The sequence below is a fragment of the Scyliorhinus canicula genome, chromosome 2, assembly GCF_902713615.1.
Source record: "Scyliorhinus canicula chromosome 2, sScyCan1.1, whole genome shotgun sequence".
Taxonomy (NCBI): Eukaryota; Metazoa; Chordata; class Chondrichthyes; order Carcharhiniformes; family Scyliorhinidae; genus Scyliorhinus; species Scyliorhinus canicula.
In genome coordinates, this window is record NC_052147.1 from 89540609 (window position 1) to 89566515 (window position 25907).

Here is a 25907-nt window from a genome sequence, read left to right on the forward strand (position 1 = left end):
CCAGAGTGAATTGATTTTTCTGCACACTCTTAAAATGAAAAACGTTGCGATTCTAGTCCAGTATCTAAGCCACCGTTGGAATCTGCACAGGGGTCGATAACACTTACCCTTTGATTTCTATCCCTCCATCGCTCCCCTCTCCCACTCCACCTCACTCTCCCTCCAACCCACTGTCCCCTCCATCACCCCCACTATCCCCTGCCCAAACTCCACACACCACTCCAACTCTCGCTTCCCCCCACTAACACCAGCCCACCCACCATCCCTACCCCTCACCACAATTTCACTCTCTCATCCCCGGCATCTCACTCTCGCCACTACTCCACTCCTCTCCCTCTCTCCACTTCCCCCCAGCCTTCCTCTCAAAACCAGCTCCCATCACTCACATCACTCATCCCTCTGCCCATCACTCTCCCCTCCACCCTTCCACCCATTCCCCTCCCATCCTCCACCCCACCCAACACACTAGCCTCCCTCCATACCTCACACACCTCTCACTTCTGACCCCACACCTCTCCCCTCCTCCTCCAATCTACCTTCCCACCTCCACGCCAACCTGCTCTCCCATCGGCCCTTCACCCTACTGCCCATTGCCCCAGGCCCTCCATGCCACATTCCCGTCCAAATTCGCCCCCGCTCTCCCCTTGCTCACAAACCCGCTCTCCCTTTCCCCACAATCCCATTCTCTTCCTCTCTCCAACCCCGTTCTCCTCTTGTCCCCAATATCACTCTCCCCTTCAGCATGGTGGCACAGTGGTTAGCACTGCTGCCTCACAGCACCAGGGACCCGGGTTCAAGTTCAAGCTCGTGTGACTGTGTGGAGTTTGCACTTTCTCCCCGTGTGTGCGTGGGTTTCCTCCGGGTGCTCCGGTTTTCTCTCACAGTGCAAAGCCGTGCAGGTTAGGTGGATTTGCCAGGCTAAATTGCCCATTCGTGTGCAGGTTAGGTGGGGTTATAAGGATAGGGCGGGGAAGTGGGCCAAGGTAGGATGCTCTTTCGGAGGGCTGGTGCAGACTTGATGGGCCGAATGACTTCCTTCTGCACAGCAGAAAATCTATGTCCATGTAAATTCCGCTCTCCCATCCAAACCAACCAGCCCTGCTTGCCCCTTCCCCCAACCCCACTCTCCCTTCACCCGCAATCTCATTCTCTCCTTGCCCACCAATTCTGCTCAACCCCAACCATTCCCCCGCTCTCCCATCCCACCCAAGCACCTCCAACACCCCTTCCCAGCAACCCTGCTTCCCCCACCCAACCCCAGTCTGCCCCTCTGCAACCACTCTTCCCCCCCCCCCCCCCCCCCCCCCACTGCAGCGGATTGATAGCACAGTGGTTAGCGCTGTTGCTTCACAGTGCCAGGGTCCTAGTTTTGATTCCCGGTTTGGGTCACTGTTTGTGTGGAGTCTGCACGTTCTCCCTGTGTCTGCGTGGGTTTCCTCTGGGTGCTCCGGTTTCCTCCACAAGTCCTAAACGACGTGCTGTTAGGTGAATTGGACATTCTGAATTCTCCCTCTGTGTACCCAAACAGGCACTGGAGTGTGGCGACGAGGAGCTTTTCACAGTAACTTCATTACAATGTTAATGTGAGCCTATTTGTGACAATAATACAGATTATTATTCAATAGCCAGGCTCACCCCTTCCCCGCTAACAGCACCGCTCCCCCTAAACAGCACCTCCCTGAAAACAACCCTCGCTCTCCCCTTCCACCCAAACAACAATCTATTCTTGTCTAGTATCTATACAAGATACTGACTTACACTATACTTCCAAATTCACAACCTGCCCCACTCTTCCCTCCCCCACTAAGCGCACCACTCCCTCCTCCCACACAACCAATGTACATTGGCGAGACCATGCAGACGCTGCGACAACGGATGAACGGACATCGCACGATAATCGTCAGGCAGGAATGTTCCCTTCCAGTCAGGGAACACTTCAGCAGTCAAGGGCATTCAGCCTGTCATCTCCGGGTAAGCGTTCTCCAAGCCGGCCTTCAGGAGGCACGACAACGCAGAATCGCTGAGCAGAAACTTATAACCAAGTTCCGCACACATGAGTACGGCCTCAACCGGGACCTTGGATTCATGTCGCATTACATTCACGCCCCACCATCTGGCCTGGGCTTGAAAAATCCTACCAACTGTCCTGGCTTGAGACAATTCACACCTATTTTACCTGGGCTTACCCCTATCTCTGGATCTGTAAAGACTTAATTACCTGCTAATGCTCGCATTCTAAGCATTGTCTGGCATCTTTGAATTTGTCTATATATATATTTCTGGAACATACTTCTTCATTCACCTGAGGAAGGAGCAGTGCTCCGAAAGCTACTGATTTGAAACAAACCTGTTGGACTTTAACCTGGTGTTGTAACACTTCTTAAGATAAAAGCAAATTACTGCGGATGCTGAAATTTAAAACCAAAGAGAAAATGCTGGAAAATCTCAGCAGGTCTGGCAGCATCTGTAGGGAAAGCTAACTCTTTGAGTCCAGATAACCCTTTGTCAAAGCTAAAAGGCAGAGAAAGTGGGAAATATTTATACTGTGGAGTGAGAATGAAAGATGAGTCATAGCCACAGAGACCCAGGGAAACCGGGTGTTAATAGCCACAGAAACCAAGGGGAAAGAGTGCTAATGGTAGTCCCCAGAGAGAACAAAAGGTGTGGAAGACCAAACAGCAGAGAAATTAACATCAGCGGGTAAACTGTAACATAAGAACATAAGAACTAGGAGCAGGAGTAGGCCATCTGGCCCCTCGAGCCTGCTCCGCCATTCAATTAGATCATGGCTGATATTTTGTGGACTCAGCTCCACTTTCTGGCCCAAACACCATAACCCTTAATCCCTTTATTCTTCAAAAAACTATCTATCTTTACCTTAAAAACATGTAATGAAGGAGCCTCACGGTAGCATGGTGGTTAGCATCAATGCTTCACAGCTCCAGGGTCCCAGGTTCGATTCCCGGCTGGGTCACTGTCTGTGCGGAGTCTGCACGTCCTCCCCGTGTGCGCGTGGGTTTCCTCCGGGTGCTCCGGTTTCCTCCCACAGTCCAAAGATGTGCGGGTTAGGTGGATTGGCCATGCTAAATTGCCTGTAGTGTAAGGTTAATGGGGGGATTGTTGGGTTACGGGTATACCGGTTACGTGGGTTAAGTAGGGTGATCATTGCTCGGCACAACATCGAGGGCCGAAGGGCCTGTTCTGTGCTGTACTGTTCTATGTTCTATGCTTCACTGGGCAAGGAATTCCATAGATTCACAACCCTTTGGGTGAAGAAGTTCCTCCTAAACTCAGTCCTAAATCTACTTCCCCTTATTTTGAGGCTATGCCCCCTAGTTCTGCTGTCACCCGCCAGTGGAAACAACCTGCCCGCATCTATCCTATCTATTCCCTTCATAATTTTAAATGTTTCTATAAGATCCCCCCTCATCCTTCTAAATTCCAACGAGTACAGTCCCAGTCTACTCAACCTCTCCTCATAATCCAACCCCTTCAGCTCTGGGATTAACCTAGTGAATCTCCTCTGCACACCCTCCAGCGCCAGTACGTCCTTTCTCAAGTAAGGAGACCAAAACTGAACACAATACTCCAGGTGTGGCCGCACTAACACCTTATACAATTGCAACATAACCTCCCTAGTCTTAAACTCCATCCCTCTAGCAATGAAGGACAAAATTCCATTTGCCTTCTTAATCACCTGTTGCACTTGTAAACCAACCTTCTGTGACTCATGCACTAGCACACCCAAGTCTCTCTGAACAGCGGCATGCTTTAATATTTTATCGTTTAAATAATAATCCCGTTTGCTGTTATTCCTACCAAAATGGATAACCTCACATTTGTCAACATTGTATTCCATCTGCCAGACCCGAGCCCATTCACTTAACCTATCCAAATCCCTCTGCAGACTTCCAGTATCCTCTGCACTTTTCGCTTTACCACTCATCTTAGTGTCATCTGCAAACTTGGACACATTGCCCTTGGTCCCCAACTCCAAATCATCAATGTAAATTGTGAACAATTGTGGGCCCAACACGGATCCCTGAGGGACACCACTAGCTACTGATTGCCAACCAGAGAAACACCCATTTATCCCAACTCTTTGCTTTCTATTAATTAACCAATCCTCTATCCATGCTACTACTTTACCCTTAATGCCATGCATCTTTATCTTATGCAGCAACCTTTTGTGTGGCACCTTGTCAAAGGCTTTCTGGAAATCCAGATATACCACATCCATCGGCTCCCCGTTATCTACTGCACTGGTAATGTCCTCAAAAAATTCCACTAAATTAGTTAGGCATGACCTGCCTTTAACGAACCCATGCTGCGTCTGCCCAATGGGACAATTTCTATCCAGATGCCTCGCAATTTCTTCCTTGATGATAGATTCCAGCATCTTCCCTATTACCGAAGTTAAACTCACTGGCCTATAATTTCCTGCTTTCTGCCTACCTCCTTTTTTAAACAGTGGCGTCACGTTTGCTAATTTCCAATCCACCGGGACCACCCCAGAGTCTAGTGAATTTCGGTAAATTATCACTAGTGCATCTACAATTTCCCTAGCCATCTCTTTTAGCACTCTGGGATGCATTCCATCAGGGCCAGGAGACTTGTCTACCTTTAGCCCCATTAGCTTGCCCATCACTCCCTCCTTAGTGATAACAATCCTCTCAAGGTCCTCACCTGTCATAGCCTCATTTCTATCAGTCGTTGGCATGTTATTTGTGTCTTCCACTGTGAAGACCGACCCAAAAAACCTGTTCAGTTCCTCAGCCATTTCCTCATTTCCCATTATTAAAACTCCCTTCTCATCCTCTAAAGGACCAATATTTACCTTAGCCACTCTTTTTTGTCTTATATATTTGTAAAAACTTTTACTGTCTGTTTTTATATTCTGAGCATGTTTACTCTCATACTCTATCTTACTCTTCTTTATAGCTTTTTTAGTAGCTTTCTGTTGCCCCCTAAAGATGTCCCAGTCCTCTAATCTCCCAGCAATCTTTGCCACTTTATATGCTTTTTCCTTCAATTTGATACTCTCCCTTATTTCCTTAGATATCCACGGTCGATTTTCCCTCTTTCTTCCGTCCTTCCTTTTTGTTGGTATAAACCTTTGCTGAGCACTGTGAAAAATCGCTTGGAAGGTTCTCCACTGTTCCTCAACTGTTCCACCATAAAGTCTTAGCTCCCAGTCTACCTTAGCTAGTTCTTCTCTCATCCCCTTGTAATCTCCTTTGTTTAAACACAAAACACTAGTATTTGATTTTACTTTCTCACCCTCCATCTGTATTTTAAATTCCACCATATTGTGATCGCTCCTTCCGAGAGGATCCCTAACTATGAGATCATGAATCAATCCTGTCTCATTACACAGGACAAGATCTAGGACCGCTTGTTCCCTCGTAGGTTCCATTACATACTGTTCTAGGAAACTATCGCGGATACATTCTATAAACTCCTCCTCACGGTTGCCTTGACCGACCTGGTTAAACCAATCGACATGTAGATTAAAATCCCCCATGATAACTGCTGTACCATTTCTACATGCATCAGTTATTTCTTTGTTTATTGCCTGCCCCACCATCTCGTTACTATTTGGTGGCCGATAGACTACTCCTATCAGTGACTTTTTCGCCTTACTATTCCTGATTTCCACCCAAATGGATTCAACCTTATCCTCCATAGCACCGATGTCATCCCTTACTATTGCCCGGATGTCATCCTTAAATAACAGAGCAACACCACCTCCCTTACCATCCACTCTGTCCTTCCGAATAGTTTGCTACCCTCGGATATTTAACTCCCAGTCGTGACCATCCTTTAACCATGTTTCAGTAATGGCCACTAAATCATAGTCATTTACGATGATTTGTGCCACCAACTCATTTACTTTATTCCGAATACTACGAGCATTCAGGTAAAGTACACTTATGTTGGTTTTTTTACCTCTGTTTTGAATCTTAACATCTCCAGTTTTATTCCTTTTGTTATTACTGGGCCTATTCACTGTGCTCCCCTCAGTCACTGTACCTTGTACTGTCGCCCTTATGGATTTCTGACTATGTCTTCTCTGCCTTGCACTTTTCCCCTTACTTCCTTTTGTTTCTGTCCCTGTTTTACTACCTTCCAACTTCCAGCATTGGTTCCCATCCCCCTGCCACATTAGTTTAAACCCTTCCCAACAGCTCTAGAAAACAGTTGTAGATGTGGGGGGAGGGAAGGGGGAAGCAAAGGGGAGAAAGGATAAGGAAAGGTGGCTAAAGGGGGGGGGGGGGTTAAATATATATAAAGAAAGACAAGAAAGAACAAAATGGTAAAAGACAGTTAAAGTGAAATGGGATGAAAACAAATGGGTCGAGGTGGGGTAGAGCTGATCATCTGAAGTTGTCGAATTTGATGTTCGGGCCGGAGGACTGTAGCGTGCCTAACCGGAAGATGAGATGTTGTTCCTCCAGTTTGCGTTGAACTTTACTGGAACCTTGCAACAGTCCAAGGACAGACATGTGGGCATGGAGCAGGGTCTTGTGTTAAAATGGTAAGCAACAGGAAAGTCAGTGTCCTGAATGCACACAGACCAAAGGTGCTCAGCAAGTGATCACCCAGTCTGCGTTTAGTCTCTCCGATATAGAGGAGACCACATTGGGAGCAGCAAATGCAATAGACTAGATTGAAAGAGATGCAAGTGAAACACTGCTTAACCTGGAATGAGTGTTTTGGGCCTGGAATGTTAAGCATGGAAGAGGTAAAGGGGCAGGTGTTACACCGTCTGCGATTGCATGGCAAGGTGCCATAGGTGATGGGAGAGGTACTCGGTATGGTGGAGGAGTGGACTAGATTGTCTCGGAGGGAATGGTCTCTGTGGTATGCTGACAGAGGGAGTGAAGGGAAGATGTGTTTGGTGGTGGCCACAGTAAGAAGTCTTACAACACCAGGTTAAAGTCCAACATGTTTGTTTCAAACATTAGCTTTCGGAGCACTGCTCCTTCCTCAGGTGAATAGATATTTTAGATATTGGCTCCTTGAATGTTAATGCATAAATGGCCTTACCTAGGTTTGAGGTTTTGAAGATTGATCAGGTTGCTGGACATGATAGCATTTAACGGGCGCTACTGGCTTTTACATTGAGAAGGTGGCCACTGGGGATTGGAGAGTGTGTGAGGAGTGGGGAGGGAAGGGCCAGGATGGGGTGGGAAGAGAAGAATGCGTGTGAGGGGTGGGGTGAAAGGGAGTGTGCGCAAGAGGTAGGGGCCACAGAGTGTGTGTGAGGAGTGGAATTCAGCCTTCAGATCCCAGGGTGGGGCAAGGCCCTAAAAATGAAGCTGATCACAGGGCCTCACGAACTGCAAACTCACCTCTGCTCAACCACCGTGGCAGCAATGTGCACCATCTCAATGCCCCTTTGAGAAAACCCTGCAAACGTTGTCATAATATCCACTCATGTATATAATGAGATGCAGACAGGCAGTGATTGACACACAGGATGACCGATGAACACACAACACAGAACAACCAATCACCAGACAGGACATTACCACTAAAAAGCCCACAGGGCATTAAGACTCCCGCTCTTTCGGGACCCAGATACTGAGACAGTCAGAGTGCACAAGTTAGTGGACATTATTACCATGTGGTTGCTCGTAAGTCTGGTCGAGCCAGTAAGAGGTCATCAGTAGGATTAGTAGAGTGTCAACCCACAGCTGAACATGGACAGTAGTCCATAGTTAAATAAAACAATGTTGGATCATCTCCGGTGTCAGACGTTTGTTTCTGGCTTCCCTGCATCCAGTTGCAGTCGACGTCGAACCAACCTGCCGAACACATCTAATGTATGGCAGTATCATCTAGGACAAGGGCAGTAGACACATGGGAACGCCACCACCTCGAGGTACCCCTCCAAGTCATTCACTACCCTGACTTGGAAATATAGGGCAGGACGGTAGCACAGTGGTTAGCACAGTTGCTCCACAGCACCAGGGACCCAGGTTTGGGTCACTGTCAGTGTGGAGTCTGCACGTTGTCCCCGTGTCTGTGTGTTTCCTCTGGGTGCTCCAGTTTCCCCCACAAGTCCTGACAATAAAGATTATCAAAATTATCACTGTTCCTTCACTGTCGCTGGGTCAAAATTCTGGAACTCCCTTCCTAACAGCACAGTGGGTGTACCTACACCTCAGGGACTGCAGCGATTTCAAGAAGGCAGCTCACTGCCACCTTCTCAAAGTCAATTAGGGATGGGCAATCAATGCTGCCCTAACCAGTGACTGCCACATCTCGTTAAAGAATACAGAAAGTTGGCAGCTTGGGCACCTTGTTCAAGATGGAGTTTTGTGTTGTTTGCGGGCAATGATGTCCTTTGGGGCAGGCCTGTGTGTATGTAGCGGAATGTGATTGGCTCTTCAGTAATGGGCGGGGCTTCGCCAGACGGCGGTTCTTATTGGTTGTTGGTTGACTGGACGATTTTCCGTGTCCCAGCTGATTGGATGAGGTGGTAAAGGGGCGGAGTCACTATCTGGGCGGGGATTAGCTGGTTGCTGTATGGGCGGGGCCGACTGTGATTGGCTGGCGTGCTCAGCTGACCTCTGTCTGCTCTCCGGCCCGGCGATATGAGCTCGATCCTGGACGAATATGAGGATTCGCAGGCCCGGGCCCGCTGCGGGCCCGCCGGACTCCCCTATCAACAGCAGCGCCTCGGCGGCACAGGCATCGGGCAATCAGGTACGGGGAGCAGGCGCAAGGAACAGAGCGGCGGCTCACTGTGCAGGGCGGCCAGAGGGAACGGCAGGAGCAGCCGCATAAAGATGGGAGGGAGGGGATGGAGGTTGGGATGGCACTGTGGAGGAGGAAGTTGGGGTTGTTGCAGGGTGGAGGAGGAGGTTGGGGATGGCGCAGGATGGAGGAGGAGGTTGGGGTGACACAGTGGAGGAGGAGGTTGGGGTGGCACAGTGGTGGAGGAGGTTGGGGTGACACAGTGGAGGAGGAGGTTGGGGTGGCACAGTGGTGGAGGAGGTTGGGGTGACACAGTGGAGGAGGAGGTTGGGGTGACACAGTGGAGGAGGAGGTTGGGGTGGCACAGTGGTGGAGGAGGTTGGGGTGACACAGTGGTGGAGGAGGTTGGGGTGACACAGTGGAGGAGGAGGTTGGGGTGACACAGTGGAGGAGGAGGTTGGGGTGACACAGTGGAGGAGGAGGTTGGGGTGACACTGGAGAAGGAGGTTGGGGTGACACAGAATGGAAGAGGAGGTGGTTAGGGTGGCACAGTGGAGGAGGTGGTTAGGGTGGCACAGTGGAGGAGGAGGTTGGGGTGGTACAGTGGAGAAGGAGGTTGGGGTGGTACAGTGGAGAAGGAGGTTGGGGTGGTACAGTGGAGAAGGAGGTTGGGGTGGTACAGTGGAGAAGGAGGTTGGGGTGGTACAGTGGAGAAGGAGGTTGGGGTGGTACAGTGGAGAAGGAGGTTGGGATGGTACAGTGGAGAAGGAGGTTGGGGTGGTACAGTGGAGAAGGAGGTTGGGGTGGTACAGTGGAGAAGGAGGTTGGGGTGGTACAGTGGAGAAGGAGGTTGGGGTGGTATAGTGGAGAAGGAGGTTGGGGTGGTACAGTGGAGAAGGAGGTTGGGGTGGTACAGTGGAGAAGGAGGTTGGGGTGGTACAGTGGAGAAGGAGGTTGGGGTGGTACAGTGGAGAAGGAGGTTGGGGTGGTACAGTGGAGAAGGAGGTTGGGGTGGTACAGTGGAGAAGGAGGTTGGGGTGGTACAGTGGAGAAGGAGGTTGGGGTGGTACAGTGGAGAAGGAGGTTGGGGTGGTACAGTGGAGAAGGAGGTTGGGGTGGTACAGTGGAGAAGGAGGTTGGGGTGGTACAGTGGAGAAGGAGGTTGGGGTGGTACAGTGGAGAAGGAGGTTGGGGTGGTACAGTGGAGAAGGAGGTTGGGGTGGTACAGTGGAGAAGGAGGTTGGGGTGGTACAGTGGGGAAGGAGGTTGGGGTGGTACAGTGGAGAAGGAGGTTGGGGTGGTACAGTGGAGAAGGAGGTTGGGGTGGTACAGTGGAGAAGGAGGTTGGGGTGGTACAGTGGAGAAGGAGGTTGGGGTGGTACAGTGGAGAAGGAGGTTGGGGTGGTACAGTGGAGAAGGAGGTTGGGGTGGTACAGTGGAGAAGGAGGTTGGGGTGGTACAGTGGAGAAGGAGGTTGGGGTGGTACAGTGGAGAAGGAGGTTGGGGTGGTACAGTGGAGAAGGAGGTTGGGGTGGTACAGTGGAGAAGGAGGTTGGGGTGGTACAGTGGAGAAGGAGGTTGGGGTGGTACAGTGGAGAAGGAGGTTGGGGTGGTACAGTGGAGAAGGCGGTTGGGGTGGTACAGTGGGGAAGGAGGTTGGGGTGGTACAGTGGGGAAGGAGGTTGGGGTGGCACAGTGGGGAAGGAGGTTGGGGTGGCACTGTGATGGAGGAGGTTGGGGTGGTACAGAATGGAAGAGGAGGAGGTTAGGGTGGGGCAGAATGTAGGAGGTTGGAGCTAGCGCAGGATGGAGGAGGTTGGGGTTGGCACAGTGGAGGAGGAGGTTGGGGTGACACAGTGGAGGAGGAGGTTGGGGTGACACAGTGGAGAAGGAGGTTGGGGTGGTACAGAATGGAAGAGGAGGTGGTTAGGGTGGCACAGTGGAGGAGGTGGTTAGGGTGGCACAGTGGAGGAGGTGGTTAGGGTGGCACAGTGGAGGAGGAGGTTGGGGTGGTACAGTGGAGAAGGAGGTTGGGGTGGTACAGTGGAGAAGGAGGTTGGGGTGGCACTGGTGGAGGAGGTTGGGGTGGTACAGTGGAGAAGGAGGTTGGGGTGGTACAGTGGAGAAGGAGGTTGGGGTGGTACAGTGGAGAAGGAGGTTGGGGTGGTACAGTGGAGAAGGAGGTTGGGGTGGTACAGTGGAGAAGGAGGTTGGGGTGGTACAGTGGAGAAGGAGGTTGGGGTGGTACAGTGGAGAAGGAGGTTGGGGTGGTACAGTGGAGAAGGAGGTTGGGGTGGTACAGTGGAGAAAGGAGGTTGGGGTGGTACAGTGGAGAAGGAGGTTGGGGTGGTACAGTGGAGAAGGAGGTTGGGGTGGTACAGTGGAGAAGGAGGTTGGGGTGGCACAGTGGGGAAGGAGGTTGGGGTGGCACTGTGATGGAGGAGGTTGGGGTGGTACAGAATGGAAGAGGAGGAGGTTAGGGTGGGGCAGAATGTAGGAGGTTGGAGCTAGCGCAGGATGGAGGAGGTTGGGGTTGGCACAGTGGAGGAGGAGGTTGGGGTGGCACAGCGGAGGAGGAGGTTGGGGTGGCACTGGTGGAGGAGGTTGGGGTGGCACTGGTGGAGGAGGTTAGGGTGGCACAGTGGAGGAGGAGGTTGGGCTGGCACAGTGGAGGAGGAGGTTGGGGTGGCACAGAATGTAGGAGGTTGGGGTTGGTGCAGGGTGGAGGAGGTTGGGGTTGGCGCAGGGTGGAGGAGGTTGGGTTGGCGCAGGGTGGAGGAGGTTGGGGCTGGCGCAGGGTGGAGGAGGTTGGGGCTGGCGCAGGGTGGAGGAGGTTGGGGCTGGCGCAGGGTGGAGGAGGTTGGGGCTGGCGCAGGGTGGAGGAGGTTGGGGCTGGCGCAGGGTGGAGGAGGTGGTTGGGGCTGGCGCAGTGGAGGAGGAGGTTGGGGCTGGCGCAGTGGAGGAGGTTGGGGTGGCACAGCGGAGGAGGAGGTTGGGGTGGCACAGCGGAGGAGGAGGTTGGGGTGGCACTGGTGGAGGAGGTTGGGCTGGCACAGTGGAGGAGGAGGTTGGGGTGGCATAGAATGTAGGAGGTTGGGGTTGGCGCAGGGTGGAGGACGTTGGGGCTGGCTTAGGGTGGAGGAGGTTGGGGCTGGCGCAGGGTGGAGGAGGTGGTAGGGGTTGGCGCAGGGTGGAGGTGGTGGTTGGGGTTGGCGCATGGTGGTTGGGGTTGGCGTGGTGGTTGGGGTTGGCGTGGTGGTTGGGGTTGGCGCAGGGTGGAGGAGGTTGGAGGCGGCGCAGATTGGAGAATGGGAAGTTAAATGGGGATTGTAAGGGGTGTGACCAGTGAAGAGGGTCAGAATATTGTGTTGGTGGTGTCAAGATGGGTATGGGGGCAGGTGGGGAGGGAGGGGAAGTGGATGTGGCACTGTGTGGGGTGACGGGCAATCGTGGGGATGGTGACTTTTGAAGGGCTTGCCCTCTTCTTACAATGCGCCTTCGATTTAGGAGTTTCGGAAAATTGTAGATGTGACATCCTTAATTAAGAAAGGGCATGATGACATTTCACACACCTACAAACTGGTCAGTAACATCAGTGATGGGTAAGATATTAGAAACAATAATGGGAAGAGGGGATTAACAGGCACTTGGAGTGGTTTAAATTAATTAAGGAGAGTCAGCATGGATTTCTAAAAGGCAGATTGTGCATCAGAAAACTAAATTGAAATTTTTGATCAAGTAACAGGTGTCATGTGACAGTACCTTTTTAAGAAATGGGTGTTTATAAATGGGTGTGTATATAAGTATCTGTAGTGAGTACCTTTAAGAAATGGGTGTTTCTTACGGCAGTGATGTCAGAGTGGGTGGAGCTGGGCTGTCTCAGCTTTTTACTTTCGTTTTAGGCTGCTTGTTGCAGGGTGTGTTTTAGTTTCGTTTTCAGAGTTGGATAGCTGCAGTCACCGCCAGAATGTGTATTAGAGTCTCTCTCTGTAATCTAAATCGATTACATTGATCCTGGTGATTTAAAACTAATAACAGTAGTTACTTAACCTGATGTGCTTCTGGTAAAAGGTGTTTTAAGTCTTATGGATGTTAAAGGGAAAGCTCAAAGGATTACTTTAAGCAGCACGGTAGCATAGTGGTTAGCACAAATGCTTCACACTCCAGGGTCCCAGGTTCGATTCCCAGCTTGGGTCACTGTCTGTGCGGAGTCTGCACATTCTCCCCGTGTCTGCGTAAGTTTCCTCCGGGTGCTCCAGTTTCCTCCCACCATCCAAAGATGTGCAGGTTAGGTGAATTGGCCATGCTAAATTGACCTTAGTGTCCAAAATTGCCCTTAGTGTTGGGTGGGGTTACTGGGTTATGGGGATAGGGTAGAGGTGTGGACCTTGGGTAGGGTGCTCATTCCAAGAACCGGTGCAGACTCGATGGGCCAAATGGCCTCCTTCTGCACTGTAAATTCTATGATTCTACTTAGTGTTGTATTCTTCGGGGGTGGTATTTGAATTAATGGTTGCTAACATGTTCACTGTATGTTTTAAAAAGTTTAACTTAGAGTTCATAGAATAAACATTGTTTTGCTTTAAAAAATACATTTTTCCATTTCTGCTGTACCACACCTGTAGAATGGGCCATGTGCTCCCCATACCACAATCTAGTAAAAGTTGTGGGTCAGATGAACTCCTTTATACACTTTGGGGTTCTCTAAACCCTGGCCCATAACAAATTGGGGGCTCGAGGGAGATAAAAGTCTATCTATTGGATTGGCTTAGTGAACTTAAAGACAGTGAGCATAATGTGGGTGCTTTTCCGGTGTGATATTTTAGTTTAAGTAGGGAGTGTGTTGTGGACAATTGCTCTTTGAGGTTCAGAAGTTTTTGGGGGTGGAGATGATCACACGCAGTACCTTACGGACAGAGACTAAAAGCAGACTGTTGGATTTGGCAAAAACATTGCAGTTAACATTACCTGACAAAATGCGAAAAGATGAGGTAATTATGGCGGTGGCTAAGCATTCAAAGTTGCCTGAGATACAGTTTGACTCATTGGAAATGGCAAAAATTCAGTTACATATTAAACAAATGGAACATGAGAAACAATTAAAGCGGCTTGGATACAAAAGAGAGAAAGGAAGAAAGAGAGAGGAAAAAGAGAGAGAAGAAAGGAAAACAGAAAGAATAGTTCTAGCAGAACAAAGAAAAAGGGAGATATAGATCAGGGAAAAAGATAAAGAGAGAGTTTGAACTTCAGAAAATGGCCATGAAACATGACAGTCAGTTAAAATTGGCAGACGTAAAGGGAAATGTACAGTTGGTGGATAGTGAGAAAGAGCGTCATAGTCGAAGGCTTGGTAGGGATCTATTTAAATATGTCCAAGCATTGCCAGGGTTTGATGAGAAGAAGGTAGAAGCCTTTTTTGTTTCATTTGAGAAGGTAGCTAAACAAATGAAATGGCCACAGGACATGTGGGTATTATTGTTTCAAACAAAGCTGATAGGTAGGGCTAGTGAAGTGGTTGCATCACTACTGGAGGAGGTATCTGAGACGCATGAGGAGGTGACAAAATCAATTTTGGGTGCATGTGCACTAGCGCTGAAGCCTACAGACAAAGGTTTAGAAATTTAAGAAAAGAATTTGGTCAAGCATACATGGAGTTTGAAAGGATCAAATTGTAATTTGGATAGGTGGATAAGGGCTTTGAAAATAGACCAAATGTATGAAGCTCTCCGAGAAATTATACTTTTGGAGGAATTTAAAACTTCAATTCCTGATGTAGTAAGAACTCATGTGGAAGTGCAGAGGGTTAAAACTGCGAGATTAGCAGCAGAAACGGCAGGTGATTATGAATTAGTTCATAAATCAAAGATTGGTTTCCGACATCAGTTTCAGCCTGTGAGGGATAGAAACTGGGGGCATGAGAAAACTCAAGTGGGAAAGATGATCTGATGGGGGATAATGAGAGTGTACCTCAGGTTTTTTTTAAACCAGGAGGGTGGAAAAGAAATGAAAAGTTTCAATGTTTTCACTGTAATAAACTAGGCCATGTAAAGTCTGTTGGTGGTTGATGAAAAGCACTGGGAAGGCTGATGTAGTAAAACAGGTTAAACAGTAGGGTTTGTTAAAGTGGTAAAGGAAAGTCCAAGTGAAGCGAAGGAGGTGCAAAAGATTGTACAGCCTGATCAAGAGGTAATTGATAAGAAGGTGCCAGATCTCTTTAAATAATTTACTTGTGTGGGTAAAGTTTACTCGTGTGCATCAGGAGGAGCAGGTAAAGAAGTCACAATTTAAGAGATGTGGGAGCTCGTCAATCTTTAATGGTAAGAGATCAGTTATAGAATATAGAACATAGAACAGTACAGCACAGAACAGGCCCTTCGGCCCTCGATGTTGTGCCGAGCCATGATCACCCTACTCAAACCCACGTATCCACCCTATACCCGTAACCCAACAACCCCCCCTTAACCTTACTTTTTAGGACACTACGGGCAATTTAGCATGGCCAATCCACCTAACCCGCACATCTTTGGACTGTGGGAGGAAACCGGAGCACCCGGAGGAAACCCACGCACACACGGGGAGGACGTGCAGACTCCGCACAGACAGTGACCCAGCCGGGAATCGAACCTGGGACCCTGGAGCTGTGAAGCATTGTGCTAACCACCATGCTACCGTGCTGCAGTTGTGTAGTTTGGGAAGAATGTTGCCAGAAAAGGTGGTGATATGCGGAATTCAGGGTGAGAGGAGTAGTGTTCAATTATATAAGGTAAGGTTGGAAAGTCCAGTGAAGAGTGGTGAAGTGGTAGTAATAGAGAAACTATCTTGTCTAGGAATACAGTTTATCTTGGGTAATGATACAGCTCGATCGCAGGTGGGAGTGATGCCTACTCTGGTTGTTAAGATAGTGCAAAAATCAGACAACTGAAGTGTTGAAGGACGAATATCCTGGGATTTGTCCGGATTATGTAGTAACAAGGTAGCAAAGTCACAGGTTAAAACAAGAGGAGAAATCAAAGAGTGAAGGTGACGTTGAAGTGCAATTATCAGAAACTATTTTTGATCAGATGGTTGAAAAAGATCAAGAACAGATGGAGGATGAGGCGGATATTTTTAGTTCAGGAAAATTGGCGGAGTTACAACTAAAAGATATATAGAAATAATTTAGTTGTGGCCTAACTAGAACTTTAAAAAGGTTCAGCTTAACCTCTGGCTTTTGCACACAATCTTTCTATTTATGAAGCCCAAGATTCCCATCCATAGCTTTGCAAACCACTCTCCCAATATGTGCAACCACCTTCAAAGGTATCTGTACGTGTACTCAAAAGTACCCTCTGTCCCTGCAAACTCTTTACAGCCGTGTCATTTGATCTATATTGTTTCTAACTATCTCTTCCGTCAATGTGCATCACCTGAGACTTGTATTAAATTTAATCTGTCTCTTGTCTGCTCATTCTGCGAGTCTGTCTTGTTGCACCAATTGATATCAGCAGCAAACTTTGAAATTTCACTCTGCGTTCTACTCATATATACCAAAACAAAACAGTGATTCTAGCTATATCCCTGACGATCACTGCCATCTCCATCTTCTCGTCTGAAAAAAAACAACCCTTTACCACGACGTTGTCTCTCCTGTCCTTAAGCCAAGATTTTTCATCCTAGTTGGCACTGACCTTCCTCTAGTCTGAAAATTTCAATTTTGGTAACTGGATCTTTGTGGCATTTCATCAAAGATATTTTTTAACTCCATTTGGCAACATCTATTACAATCACTCATCAAACCTGGGCCAGGGTTTAGAGAACCCCAAAGTGTATCATGGAGTTCACCTGACCCACAACTTTTACTAGATTGAGGTATGGGGAGTACACGGCCCAGTCTACAAGTGTGGTAGAGCAGAAATGGAAAAGTATTTTTTAAAGCAAAACAATGTTTATTCTCTGAACTCAAGTTAACCTTTTTAAAACATACAGTGAACATCTTAGCAACCATTAATTCAAATACAACCCCCAAAGAATACAATACTAAGTAATCCTTTAAGCTTTCCTTTTAACATCCATAAGACTTAAAACACATTTAACCAGAAGCACAGCAGGTTAAAGTCACTACTGTTATTAGTTTTAAATCACCAGGATCGATTTAAAGTCTTTAGATTACAGAGAGACTCTAATACCCCTTCTGGCTGTGACTGCAGCTATCCAGCTCTGAAAACGAAACTAAAACACGCTCTGCAGCAAACAGCCTAAAACGAAAGTAAAAAGCTGACAGGCAGGCCAGCTCCACCCACTCTCTGACATCACTGCAGTAATAAACACCCATTTCTTAAAGGTACTCTCACTACAGATATTTATATACACACCCATTTATAAACACCCATTTCTTAAAGGTACTCTCATGTGACACCTTCCCCCCCCCCTTCCTCCCCCCAGAAAAATAATAAACCATCAACTTCAAGATGGTTTCATTTTTCACCTTTTCACTATCCTTGAAGAAATGCACACAGTAAATATACTTTTTTGTTTCAAAAAACAACACACGCAAACAGGTATAATAATATAGCCCTTTTTTTCCCTCCAACTGAAATCCTTCTTGATTGACAGTCTCTTTGAACAAGAAGTTCTCTGCACGATCCGTCCATTTCTCATGGGGGGGGGGGGGGGGAGGGAGAAGAAGGTAGAATTTCCCTCTGTCTTGACAGATGGACACAGGCGTGACAGCTAGTAAATAACAAGGTCTCAGTTGGCATGCAGTTCTCCTGCTACCGTGATGCCATCTGTTAGGTCGTGGGGCTTAACTTTAATCTCTGGCTGTTGCAGGTTACGTTAGTGCTCGTCTGGAAGAGGAGAAGCCGATCTTTTCGAAACAGAGAATTGATTTCAGCCCTCCCAGCGCCATCAGCCACCTCGTGGTATGCAACAACCAGCTATGTATGAGCTTGGGCAAGGACACTCTGCTCAGGTAGGGGCCCTTCAAGCACCGCCTCCCTCTTCTTTCCCCCCCCCCACCCAAACCCCTGATGTTACATTCCTGTTTACCCCGTGTCTTTGTATGGAAGGGTTTGATGTCCGTCATCCAATTTGAATTTTCTGAGCTTGGCATCAGACAGCTGACAAAGAATGGGATGATGTTGGTGGTTAGGGAACATTTTCCCATTATTCAATTTTTACAGAGAATGGCAAACTACTGGTTATGTTACTGGACTGGTAATGAAAGATTTGACTAATGGCCCGGCAATATGTGTCAAATCCCACTAGTTACCTAAATAGATATCTGGAATGAAAAGCTCCATTATTAATAGCGGCCATCAAACTATTGGATTGAAGTTTAAAAACCCATCTGAAGCATCAATATCTTTAATGGAGGAAATCTGCGTTCCTTACAAGTCTAGTTGACTCCAAACTCCAGGCACACAGCAATGTGATTGACTCTTAATTGTTCTGTTAAATGACCTTGAAAGTCAGTCAGTTTCAAGAAGACGGCTCACCACCTTGAGTAAAATTAGAGATGGCCACTAAATGTTCGCTCTGCCAGTGATACTCACATCATGAGTTCATAAAAATAGGAGGGGGCCAAGGTAAGAGGAAATGAATTAAAAACACAAAATGCAGGATAAACTCAGCAGGTCTGGCAGCATCTGTGGAGAGAGAAACCGAGTTAATATTTTGAGGCCATATGACTCCTCTTCCTCACTCTAGAGAAAATGTGATGTGGGTGTGGAAAAAGAAGGTAATTCATTGGCCATGGTTGTATAGGGCAGTCCTGCAAAGCTCTGAATTGATCCATGGATTCTCTGGGCCATGTACCACACTCGGACTTATTGCTGATAACTTTTTTGCCTGTGTTTTTTTTTCTCTTTTCCGTACATGGGCAGGATTGACCTTGGAAAACCTGACCAGCCAAATCATATTGAAGTGGGGCGCAAAGATGATGCCAGGATCCACAAGCTGTTTCTGGATCCCTCAGGTGCTTGTAGTTTCTTTCCTTTCGTTGTGGGGTGATGTGCTTACTGACTTGCATTTGTCCCAGCAATGCTTGATTGTTCAAATCTCTCCATGACTTGCCCCTCCCTTTCTTTGTAATCTCCACCTCTATAACTCTTGGAGATGTCTGAGCTCCTTCAATTCTGACCTCATTTCCCCAATTGCAATTATTCCACCATTCGCAGCTGCCTGGGACCCGAAGCTCTGTAATTCCCTCCTCAAACCACTTTTATTTTCCACCTCTCGCTCCTCAAGATTTACCTCTTTGAACAAACCTGACCACTTATCCTAATAATTCCTTCACAGGTGCTCCTGTGAAGGGCCTTGAGGCTTTCAACTACATTAATATATATGTGTGAATTATTGTGATGACACAAGCTTGTCCACGCTGAGAAGCCTCTGCAGAGCAGTCTCAACCCTCCTGATAACTCCCCAGTGAGAGAGCAGATGTGTCAGTCAGCATGGTTTTCAACATCATCATAATAATAATCTTTATTGTCACAAGTAGATATCATAGAATTTACAGTGCAGAAGGAGGCCATTTGGCCCATCGAGTCTGCACCGGCTCTTGGAAAGAGCACCCTACCCCAGGTCAACACCTCCACCCTATCCCCATAACCCAGTAACCCCACCCAACACTAAGGGCAATTTTGGATACTAAGGGCAATTTAGCATGGCCAATCCACCTAACCTGCACATCTTTGGACTGTGGGAGGATACCCAGGCACACACGGGGAGGATGTGCAGACTCGACACAGACAGTGACCCAAGTCGGAATCGAACCTGGGACCCTGGAGCTGTGAAGCAATTGTGCTATCCACAAGGCTACCGTGCTGCCCAATGTAGGCTTACATTAACACTACAATGAACTTGCTGTGAAAAGCTCCCATTCGCCACATTCCGGCGCCTGTTTGGGTACACTGAGGGAGAATTCAGAATATCCAAATTACCTAACAGCACGTCTTTCGGGACGTGTGGGAAGAAACCCACGTAGACACAGGGAGAATGTGCAGACTCTGTGCAGACTGCACAGACAGTCACCCAAGCCAGGAATCGAACCTGGGACCCTGGAGCCCTGAAGCAACAGTGCTAACCACTGCGACCGTGCTGCCCCTGAAATGAGACATTACCATTTTTCTCCAATATTTTGCCTCTCTTGAGACCCTCGTTCTTGCTGGGGAGAGGTTTTCGTGTGCCTCTGCCACACCTCAATGGCAGTGTGAGCTAAGACTGAGTGGGGACCGGCTTTCCATCTGGAGGGATTATTGAGCAGGGATATGACCTCACTTGAATTTGGCAGCTCTCTGGACAGTGCTCTGGAGCAATAGACATGGCTGATTGTTCTTCCTGAGGGCTGGAGACAAATATTTGTGCCACATCTGCCAGTCCTGCTGAACTAGATGGCTCTCCCTCTTGACTGTTTTATGCATCTTGTTTTCCCTTCCAGCACCAGTAACAGGTTTTACCTCCAGCGAAATAGGCAATGAGATTCAGGATGATGTTCATTGCCCTGGTGCAACTGTTATACTGCATTCAATGTGAACTGATTTTTTGATTAATTTTCTCTCTGCTGTAGGGTCCCATCTCCTGATCAGCCTCACCTCCAGCGAGTGTCTATACCTCAACAGGAATTCCCAGAAAGTGAGAAGCCTGTCCCGTTGGAAAGGACATTTGATCGAGAGTGTGGGTTGGAACAAACATCTGGGGAGCGAGAGCAACACTGGCCCCATCCTGGTGGGGACCAGCCAAGGGCAGATGTATGAGGCAGAGGTTGTGGTGTCGGAGGATCGACTGTTTAACTCCAGTCCTGACCAGTACTTCAAGTATGTGTACAGCCTGGAAGAAGATGGGTCCCCGGCCCCTGTCTGCTGCCTGGAGATTGAGCGCAGCATTGACGGGAGGCTCTTTGTCATCGCCACCACCCGCAAACGGTTGTATCAGTTTGTTGGGAGGGCGCCAGAGGGCGGTGAACAGCAGCTGTTTCAGCCCATCTTTAGCCAGTACACTGACAGTTTGCCGAGCTTCCAGGAGTTCCCAGTCAGCCTGGCCTACAGTGAGATCTCCTTCTACACCTCCAAGCTCCGATCCAGTCCCCGCTCCTTCGCCTGGATGATGGGTAATGGAGTGCTGTATGGCACTTTGGACTACAGCAGGCCCGATTCCCTGCTGAGCGATGTGAAGGTCTGGGAGTACTCTGCTGATATTGAGCCCCAGCTCGAGCCGCCCTACTCCATCGTCCTCACCCAGTTCCACTTCCTGCTGCTGCTTTCGGACCGGGTGAAGGCCATTTGCACGCTGAATGGGCAGCTAGTCTTTGAGGATGTGTTCCCTGACAAATTTGGCCGCCTCCTGCGAATGGTCAAGGATTCTGTGGCCGGGCTGATCTGGATATACACTGAGAAGGCGGTTTTCCGGTACCACATTCAGAAGGAATCACGGGATGTTTGGCAGATGTATATGAACATGGGAAAGTTTGACCTAGCTAAGGAATACTGCAAAGACCGGCCTGAGTGTCTCGACATTGTCCTTGCCAAAGAGGCCGATCACTGTTTTCAAAACAAGAAATATGTGGAAAGCGCTAAGTACTATGCCCTAACTCAGAGGTACTTTGAGGAGATTGCCCTGAAGTTCATTGAAGCCAAACAAGAGGAGGCACTGAAGGAATTTCTTCTGAAAAAACTGAAAAACTTGAAGTTGGAGGACAAAACTCAGCTGACCCTGTTGGTGACCTGGCTTACCGAGATCTACCTGAACTGGTTAGGCACACTCGAAGGTGATGAGGGTAAGCGAAACCAGTTTGACGAGACCAGGGAGGAGTTCCGGAAATTTCTGAGTGGCTCCAAGATTAAGGAGTGCCTGCTGAACAGCCGCTCGACCATCTATGACCTCTTGGCCAGCCACGGCAACGTGGAGGATATGGTATTCTTCTCCGTGATCATGCAGGACTACGAGCGGGTTGTGGCCCACCACTGCCAGCATGATGACTACAGCGCAGCGTTGGATGTCATGTCCAAGTACCAGGACCCCGCTCTGTTCTACAAGTTCTCCCCTGTTCTTATGCAGCACATTCCTCGGCAGGTGGTGGATGCATGGATTGGCATGCAGAAGCGGCTTGATCCCAAGAACCTTATCCCGGCGCTGGTCAACTACAGCCAGATTGGCAGCTCTGAACAGATTGACGAAGCTATTCGCTACCTGGAGTTCTGTGTGCACCAGCTGGACGTGACTGACCAGGCAATTCACAATTACCTGCTGTCGCTATATGCCAAATACAAGCCCAAGGCCCTGCTGTGGTACCTGGAACAAGGTGGATCAGATGCAAATCACATTCGCTATGACCTGAAGTATGCACTGCGCCTGTGTGCAGAGAATGGCCACCAGCGGGCCTGTGTGCACATTTATAAGACGATGGAACTGTATGAAGAGGCAGTGGACCTTGCACTCCAGGTATATTGACGTTTATGTTGCTCTCATCCTTCTTGCAACAGTCATTAAAATGTGATTGGAATTGAGAATTCTTAGCTGATTTTTTTTTTTGCATATGAAAAAACCTTGAATTTCTATAGCACCTTTCATGACTTCAGGACATCCCAAACCATTGAGACACTTTGTATGAATGTGGCAGCCAATTTGCACAGACAAGATTCCACAATCAGCAATGTGTTAATGAGCAGATAATAGTTTTTATTGATCGCTGAGGGATAAATATTGGCCAGGACATTGAAAGCTCCCATGGAACCAGTGGAATGTTACATCCACCTGAGAGAGCAGGCAATGCCTTTGTTTAATGTCTGATGTGAAAGAAGGCACCTCCGACACTGCAGTACTCCCTCAGTACTGCACTGGTGTGTCAGTCTGTATTTTGTGCTTAGGTTTCTGGGAGTGGGGGCTTGATCACACACCTACTTATTCAAAGTGCTACCAATTGAACCATAGCTGCCTTCTCTTTCATAGAATAGAATCCCTACAGTGCAGAAGGAGGCCGTTCGGTCCATCGGGTCTGCACCGACCCTTCGAAAGAGCACTTTACCTAGGCGCAATCCCCAGCCCTATTTCTGCAACCCCATCCTCGGGGCAATTTAGCATGGTCAATCCATCTAACCTGCACATCTTTGGACTCTGTGAGGAAACAGGAGCACCCAGAGGAAACCCATAGAGACACGGATGAAACGTGCAAACTCCACAAAGTCATCCTGAGGAAATGAACAGAAAGGCATGATGGGTAGTTAGGCCAAATTAGGAGTAAAATCTTACTACAGTAGAATAAGGAGTTAGGTTAGCAAACCTTCCTTGGATACGGGGCCCAAAACTGCTCACAATACGCAAATGGGGTCTGACCAGAGCCTTGTACAGCCTCAGCAGGACATCCCTGTTCTTGTATTCTAGCCCTCCCGACATGAATGCTAACATTGCATTTGTCTTCCTTGCTGCCTGCTGAACCTGCACATTAACCTTAAGAGAATTGTGAACAAGGACTCACAAGTTCCTTTTGTGCTTCTGATTTCCTAAGCATTTCCCCATTTAGGTTGTCTATGCCTCCATAGCCGTACACTTTTCCACATTGTATTCTATCTGCCACTTCTTTGCCCACTCTCCTAGCCTGTCAAAATCCTTCTGCAGCGCCCTGTTTCCACAATACTACCTGTCCCTCTACAGATCTTTGTATCATCTGCAAACTTTGCAGCAGTGCCTTCTTCCAAATCATTAATGTATATTGTGAAAATTATCTTATTTAAACAGTGGAGCAGGCTCGAGGGGCTGGAATAGCCTATGCCTGCTCCTATTTCTTATCTACAAGCTACAAGGGGTGGCATGGTGGCACAGTGGTTAGCACTGCTGCCTCACAGCTCCAGGGTCCTGGGTTCAATTCCAGCCTCGGGTGACTGGCTGTGTGAAGTTTGTACGTTCTCCTCGTGTCTGCGTGGGTTTCCTCCGGATGCTCTGGTTTTCTCCCACAGTCCAAAGATGTGCCGGTTGGGTGGATTGGGCATGCTAAATTGCCCTTGGTGTCCAAAAAATTACATTGGGTCACGGGGACACGGTGAAAGCGTGGGCTTTAAGGAGGGGGCTCTTTCCAAGGGCCGGAGCAGAGTCCTTGGGTCGAATAGCCTCCTTCTGCACTGTAAATTCTATGAAACTTCAAATAATTATGTTATTTTGTTACCACCCCTACCTGCATTAAACTCTTTCAAACCTTCTAAATCACCATTAGAGCCCCATTAGCTCTCGCTCTCTCACAAGCTCCTTTTCATACCAGGCAATTTCAAACCGATGAATGGTTTCCACAAACTGGCAGTCCCCTTACAAAATGGTGAAATAAATAATATGAAGTACGTTGCTATATCACTTCTCTCTCATGTAATTTTTTTTCATTAGATTAATTAAATGTGTTAGTCCATGATTAGGTGGATTATACCCAAGACATATACCCAAGACTTAGTTTTAAAGTGTTGAATAACAGTTGCCATTTTGTGCACGAATGCCTCTTGTTCTTCTCGTGTCAGGCTTATTGATGAATGTTTGTTTGGTTTTTTTAAAGATGGATGTAGATCTTGCTAAGTCATGCGCGGACATGCCAGAGGAAGATGAGGAGCTTCGTAAGAAGCTGTGGCTGAAGATTGCCCGCCATGTGGTTCAGGAGGAGAAGGATGTGAAGAAGGCCATGGTCTGCCTCTCTAGCTGCAACCTGTTGAAGATTGAAGACATTCTACCCTTCTTTCCTGATTTTGTGACCATCGACCATTTTAAAGAGGCCATCTGCAGCTCCCTCCAGGAATACAACAAGCACATCGATGAGCTCAAGCAGGAGATGGAAGAGGCGACCGAGAGTGCCAAGCGAATCCGGGAAGACATCCAAGAGATGAGAAACAAGTACGGTGTGGTGGAGTCTCAGGAGAAATGTGCTTCGTGTGACTTCCCACTACTGAACCGACCCTTCTATCTGTTTTTGTGTGGCCACATGTTCCACTCTGACTGCTTGCTGCAGGAAGTGGTCCCTCACCTTTCACCCTATAAGCAGACCAGGCTGGAGGAGCTGCAGAGGAAGCTGGTGAGCAGCAACCAGGCTAAATCCCGGCAGCGCCCTAAAGAAGGAGAGGGCAGTGACAGGGGACAGCAGTCCCGTGATCAGATCAAAGCCGACATTGATGATATAATTGCAGCCGAGTGCATCTACTGCGGAGAACTGACGATTAAATCGATAGACAAACCCTTCATCGAGCCACAGAAATGTGAGGAAGAGAACAACAGCTGGTTGTAAGGTTTGTTCCCATGGTACTCTGTTCCCACCTCTTAACCCATTCTGTGCTGAACCAGTGCCTCAGATTCCAGGACTGCACAGTGTTATTGCACTTGTAACTGATGCTTCTACACTGCTGAATAGCGAAATAGCTTGTGTAGCTACCGGTGGTAGCAAATAAATTGTTAACATATTGTACAGTAAAAGTTGTACGTTGTCTATTCTCTGCACCGTCTGGAGTTGCAGTGTGCTAATTCAAAAGGCCACCAATATAGTGGATATTGTTGCTGGCCTAATAACCCAGAAAACGTAGGTTCAGTTTCCCACCGTGGAAGTTTGCAAACTTGAATGCACTTTATATAGTTAGGAAATGAAAAGATGGTATCGGTAAAAGTGACAATGACATCACATTGTGACAACAAACCCAAATGATGTTCTCCTCCCATTCTTGAGTTAGGAGTTTAACCAGATGAATTTATGCTCTCAACTGGTGCCTTGGAGTGAAATTGCATAGCCACACTATAATTCAGGGATTCTCAACTACTTTGTTTCTCTCCTACCATATTCGAAAGATTCCATGGACCCTTGTAACACAAGTATTTGTTAAAATCAGTTATACAATCAAACACACAGTTTTGATTTACTTAATGCACAACTCGCAGCTTGACAACAATTGAGACTCGCATACATTTTTGACCTCTATTTGCTAGCGTGCTTGCCAAATGTTATATTCAACGGAAAAGATTATTTCTGTGCTGCAGATGCAATGATGTGGTTGTCACTGGTGCATTCCTATGCTGCAGAACCCCATACCTGTGCTTACAGCAGTTCTATGCAAACAGCCTCCAGGGCTTCACCCAAGTTCCTAAGTTTTCCCCATAACCAAACAGTTTTTGACCAACAAACTAATTATTTTAGTTCTCTTGTTTGTTTGCCTTTCTGTGTTTAAATAAATGACCAATTTTCTCTAACTCTGTGGCTGCTGCTGCTC

At 48.0% G+C, this 25907-nt stretch overlaps 1 protein-coding gene across 1 annotated transcript; it reads left to right on the top strand.

Annotated features, from left to right (window-relative positions):
- The first annotated feature begins 8552 nt into the window (after positions 1-8552).
- vps18 (VPS18 core subunit of CORVET and HOPS complexes) lies at positions 8553-25122 on the top strand. Its single transcript, XM_038782447.1, has 5 exons — positions 8553-8715; positions 17515-17656; positions 18570-18661; positions 20255-22125; positions 24218-25122. The coding sequence occupies exons 1-5, from the start codon at positions 8604-8606 to the stop codon at positions 24935-24937; spliced, it is 2937 nt and encodes a 978-aa protein (XP_038638375.1). The 5' UTR covers positions 8553-8603; the 3' UTR covers positions 24938-25122.
- Positions 25123-25907: the final 785 nt, after the last annotated feature.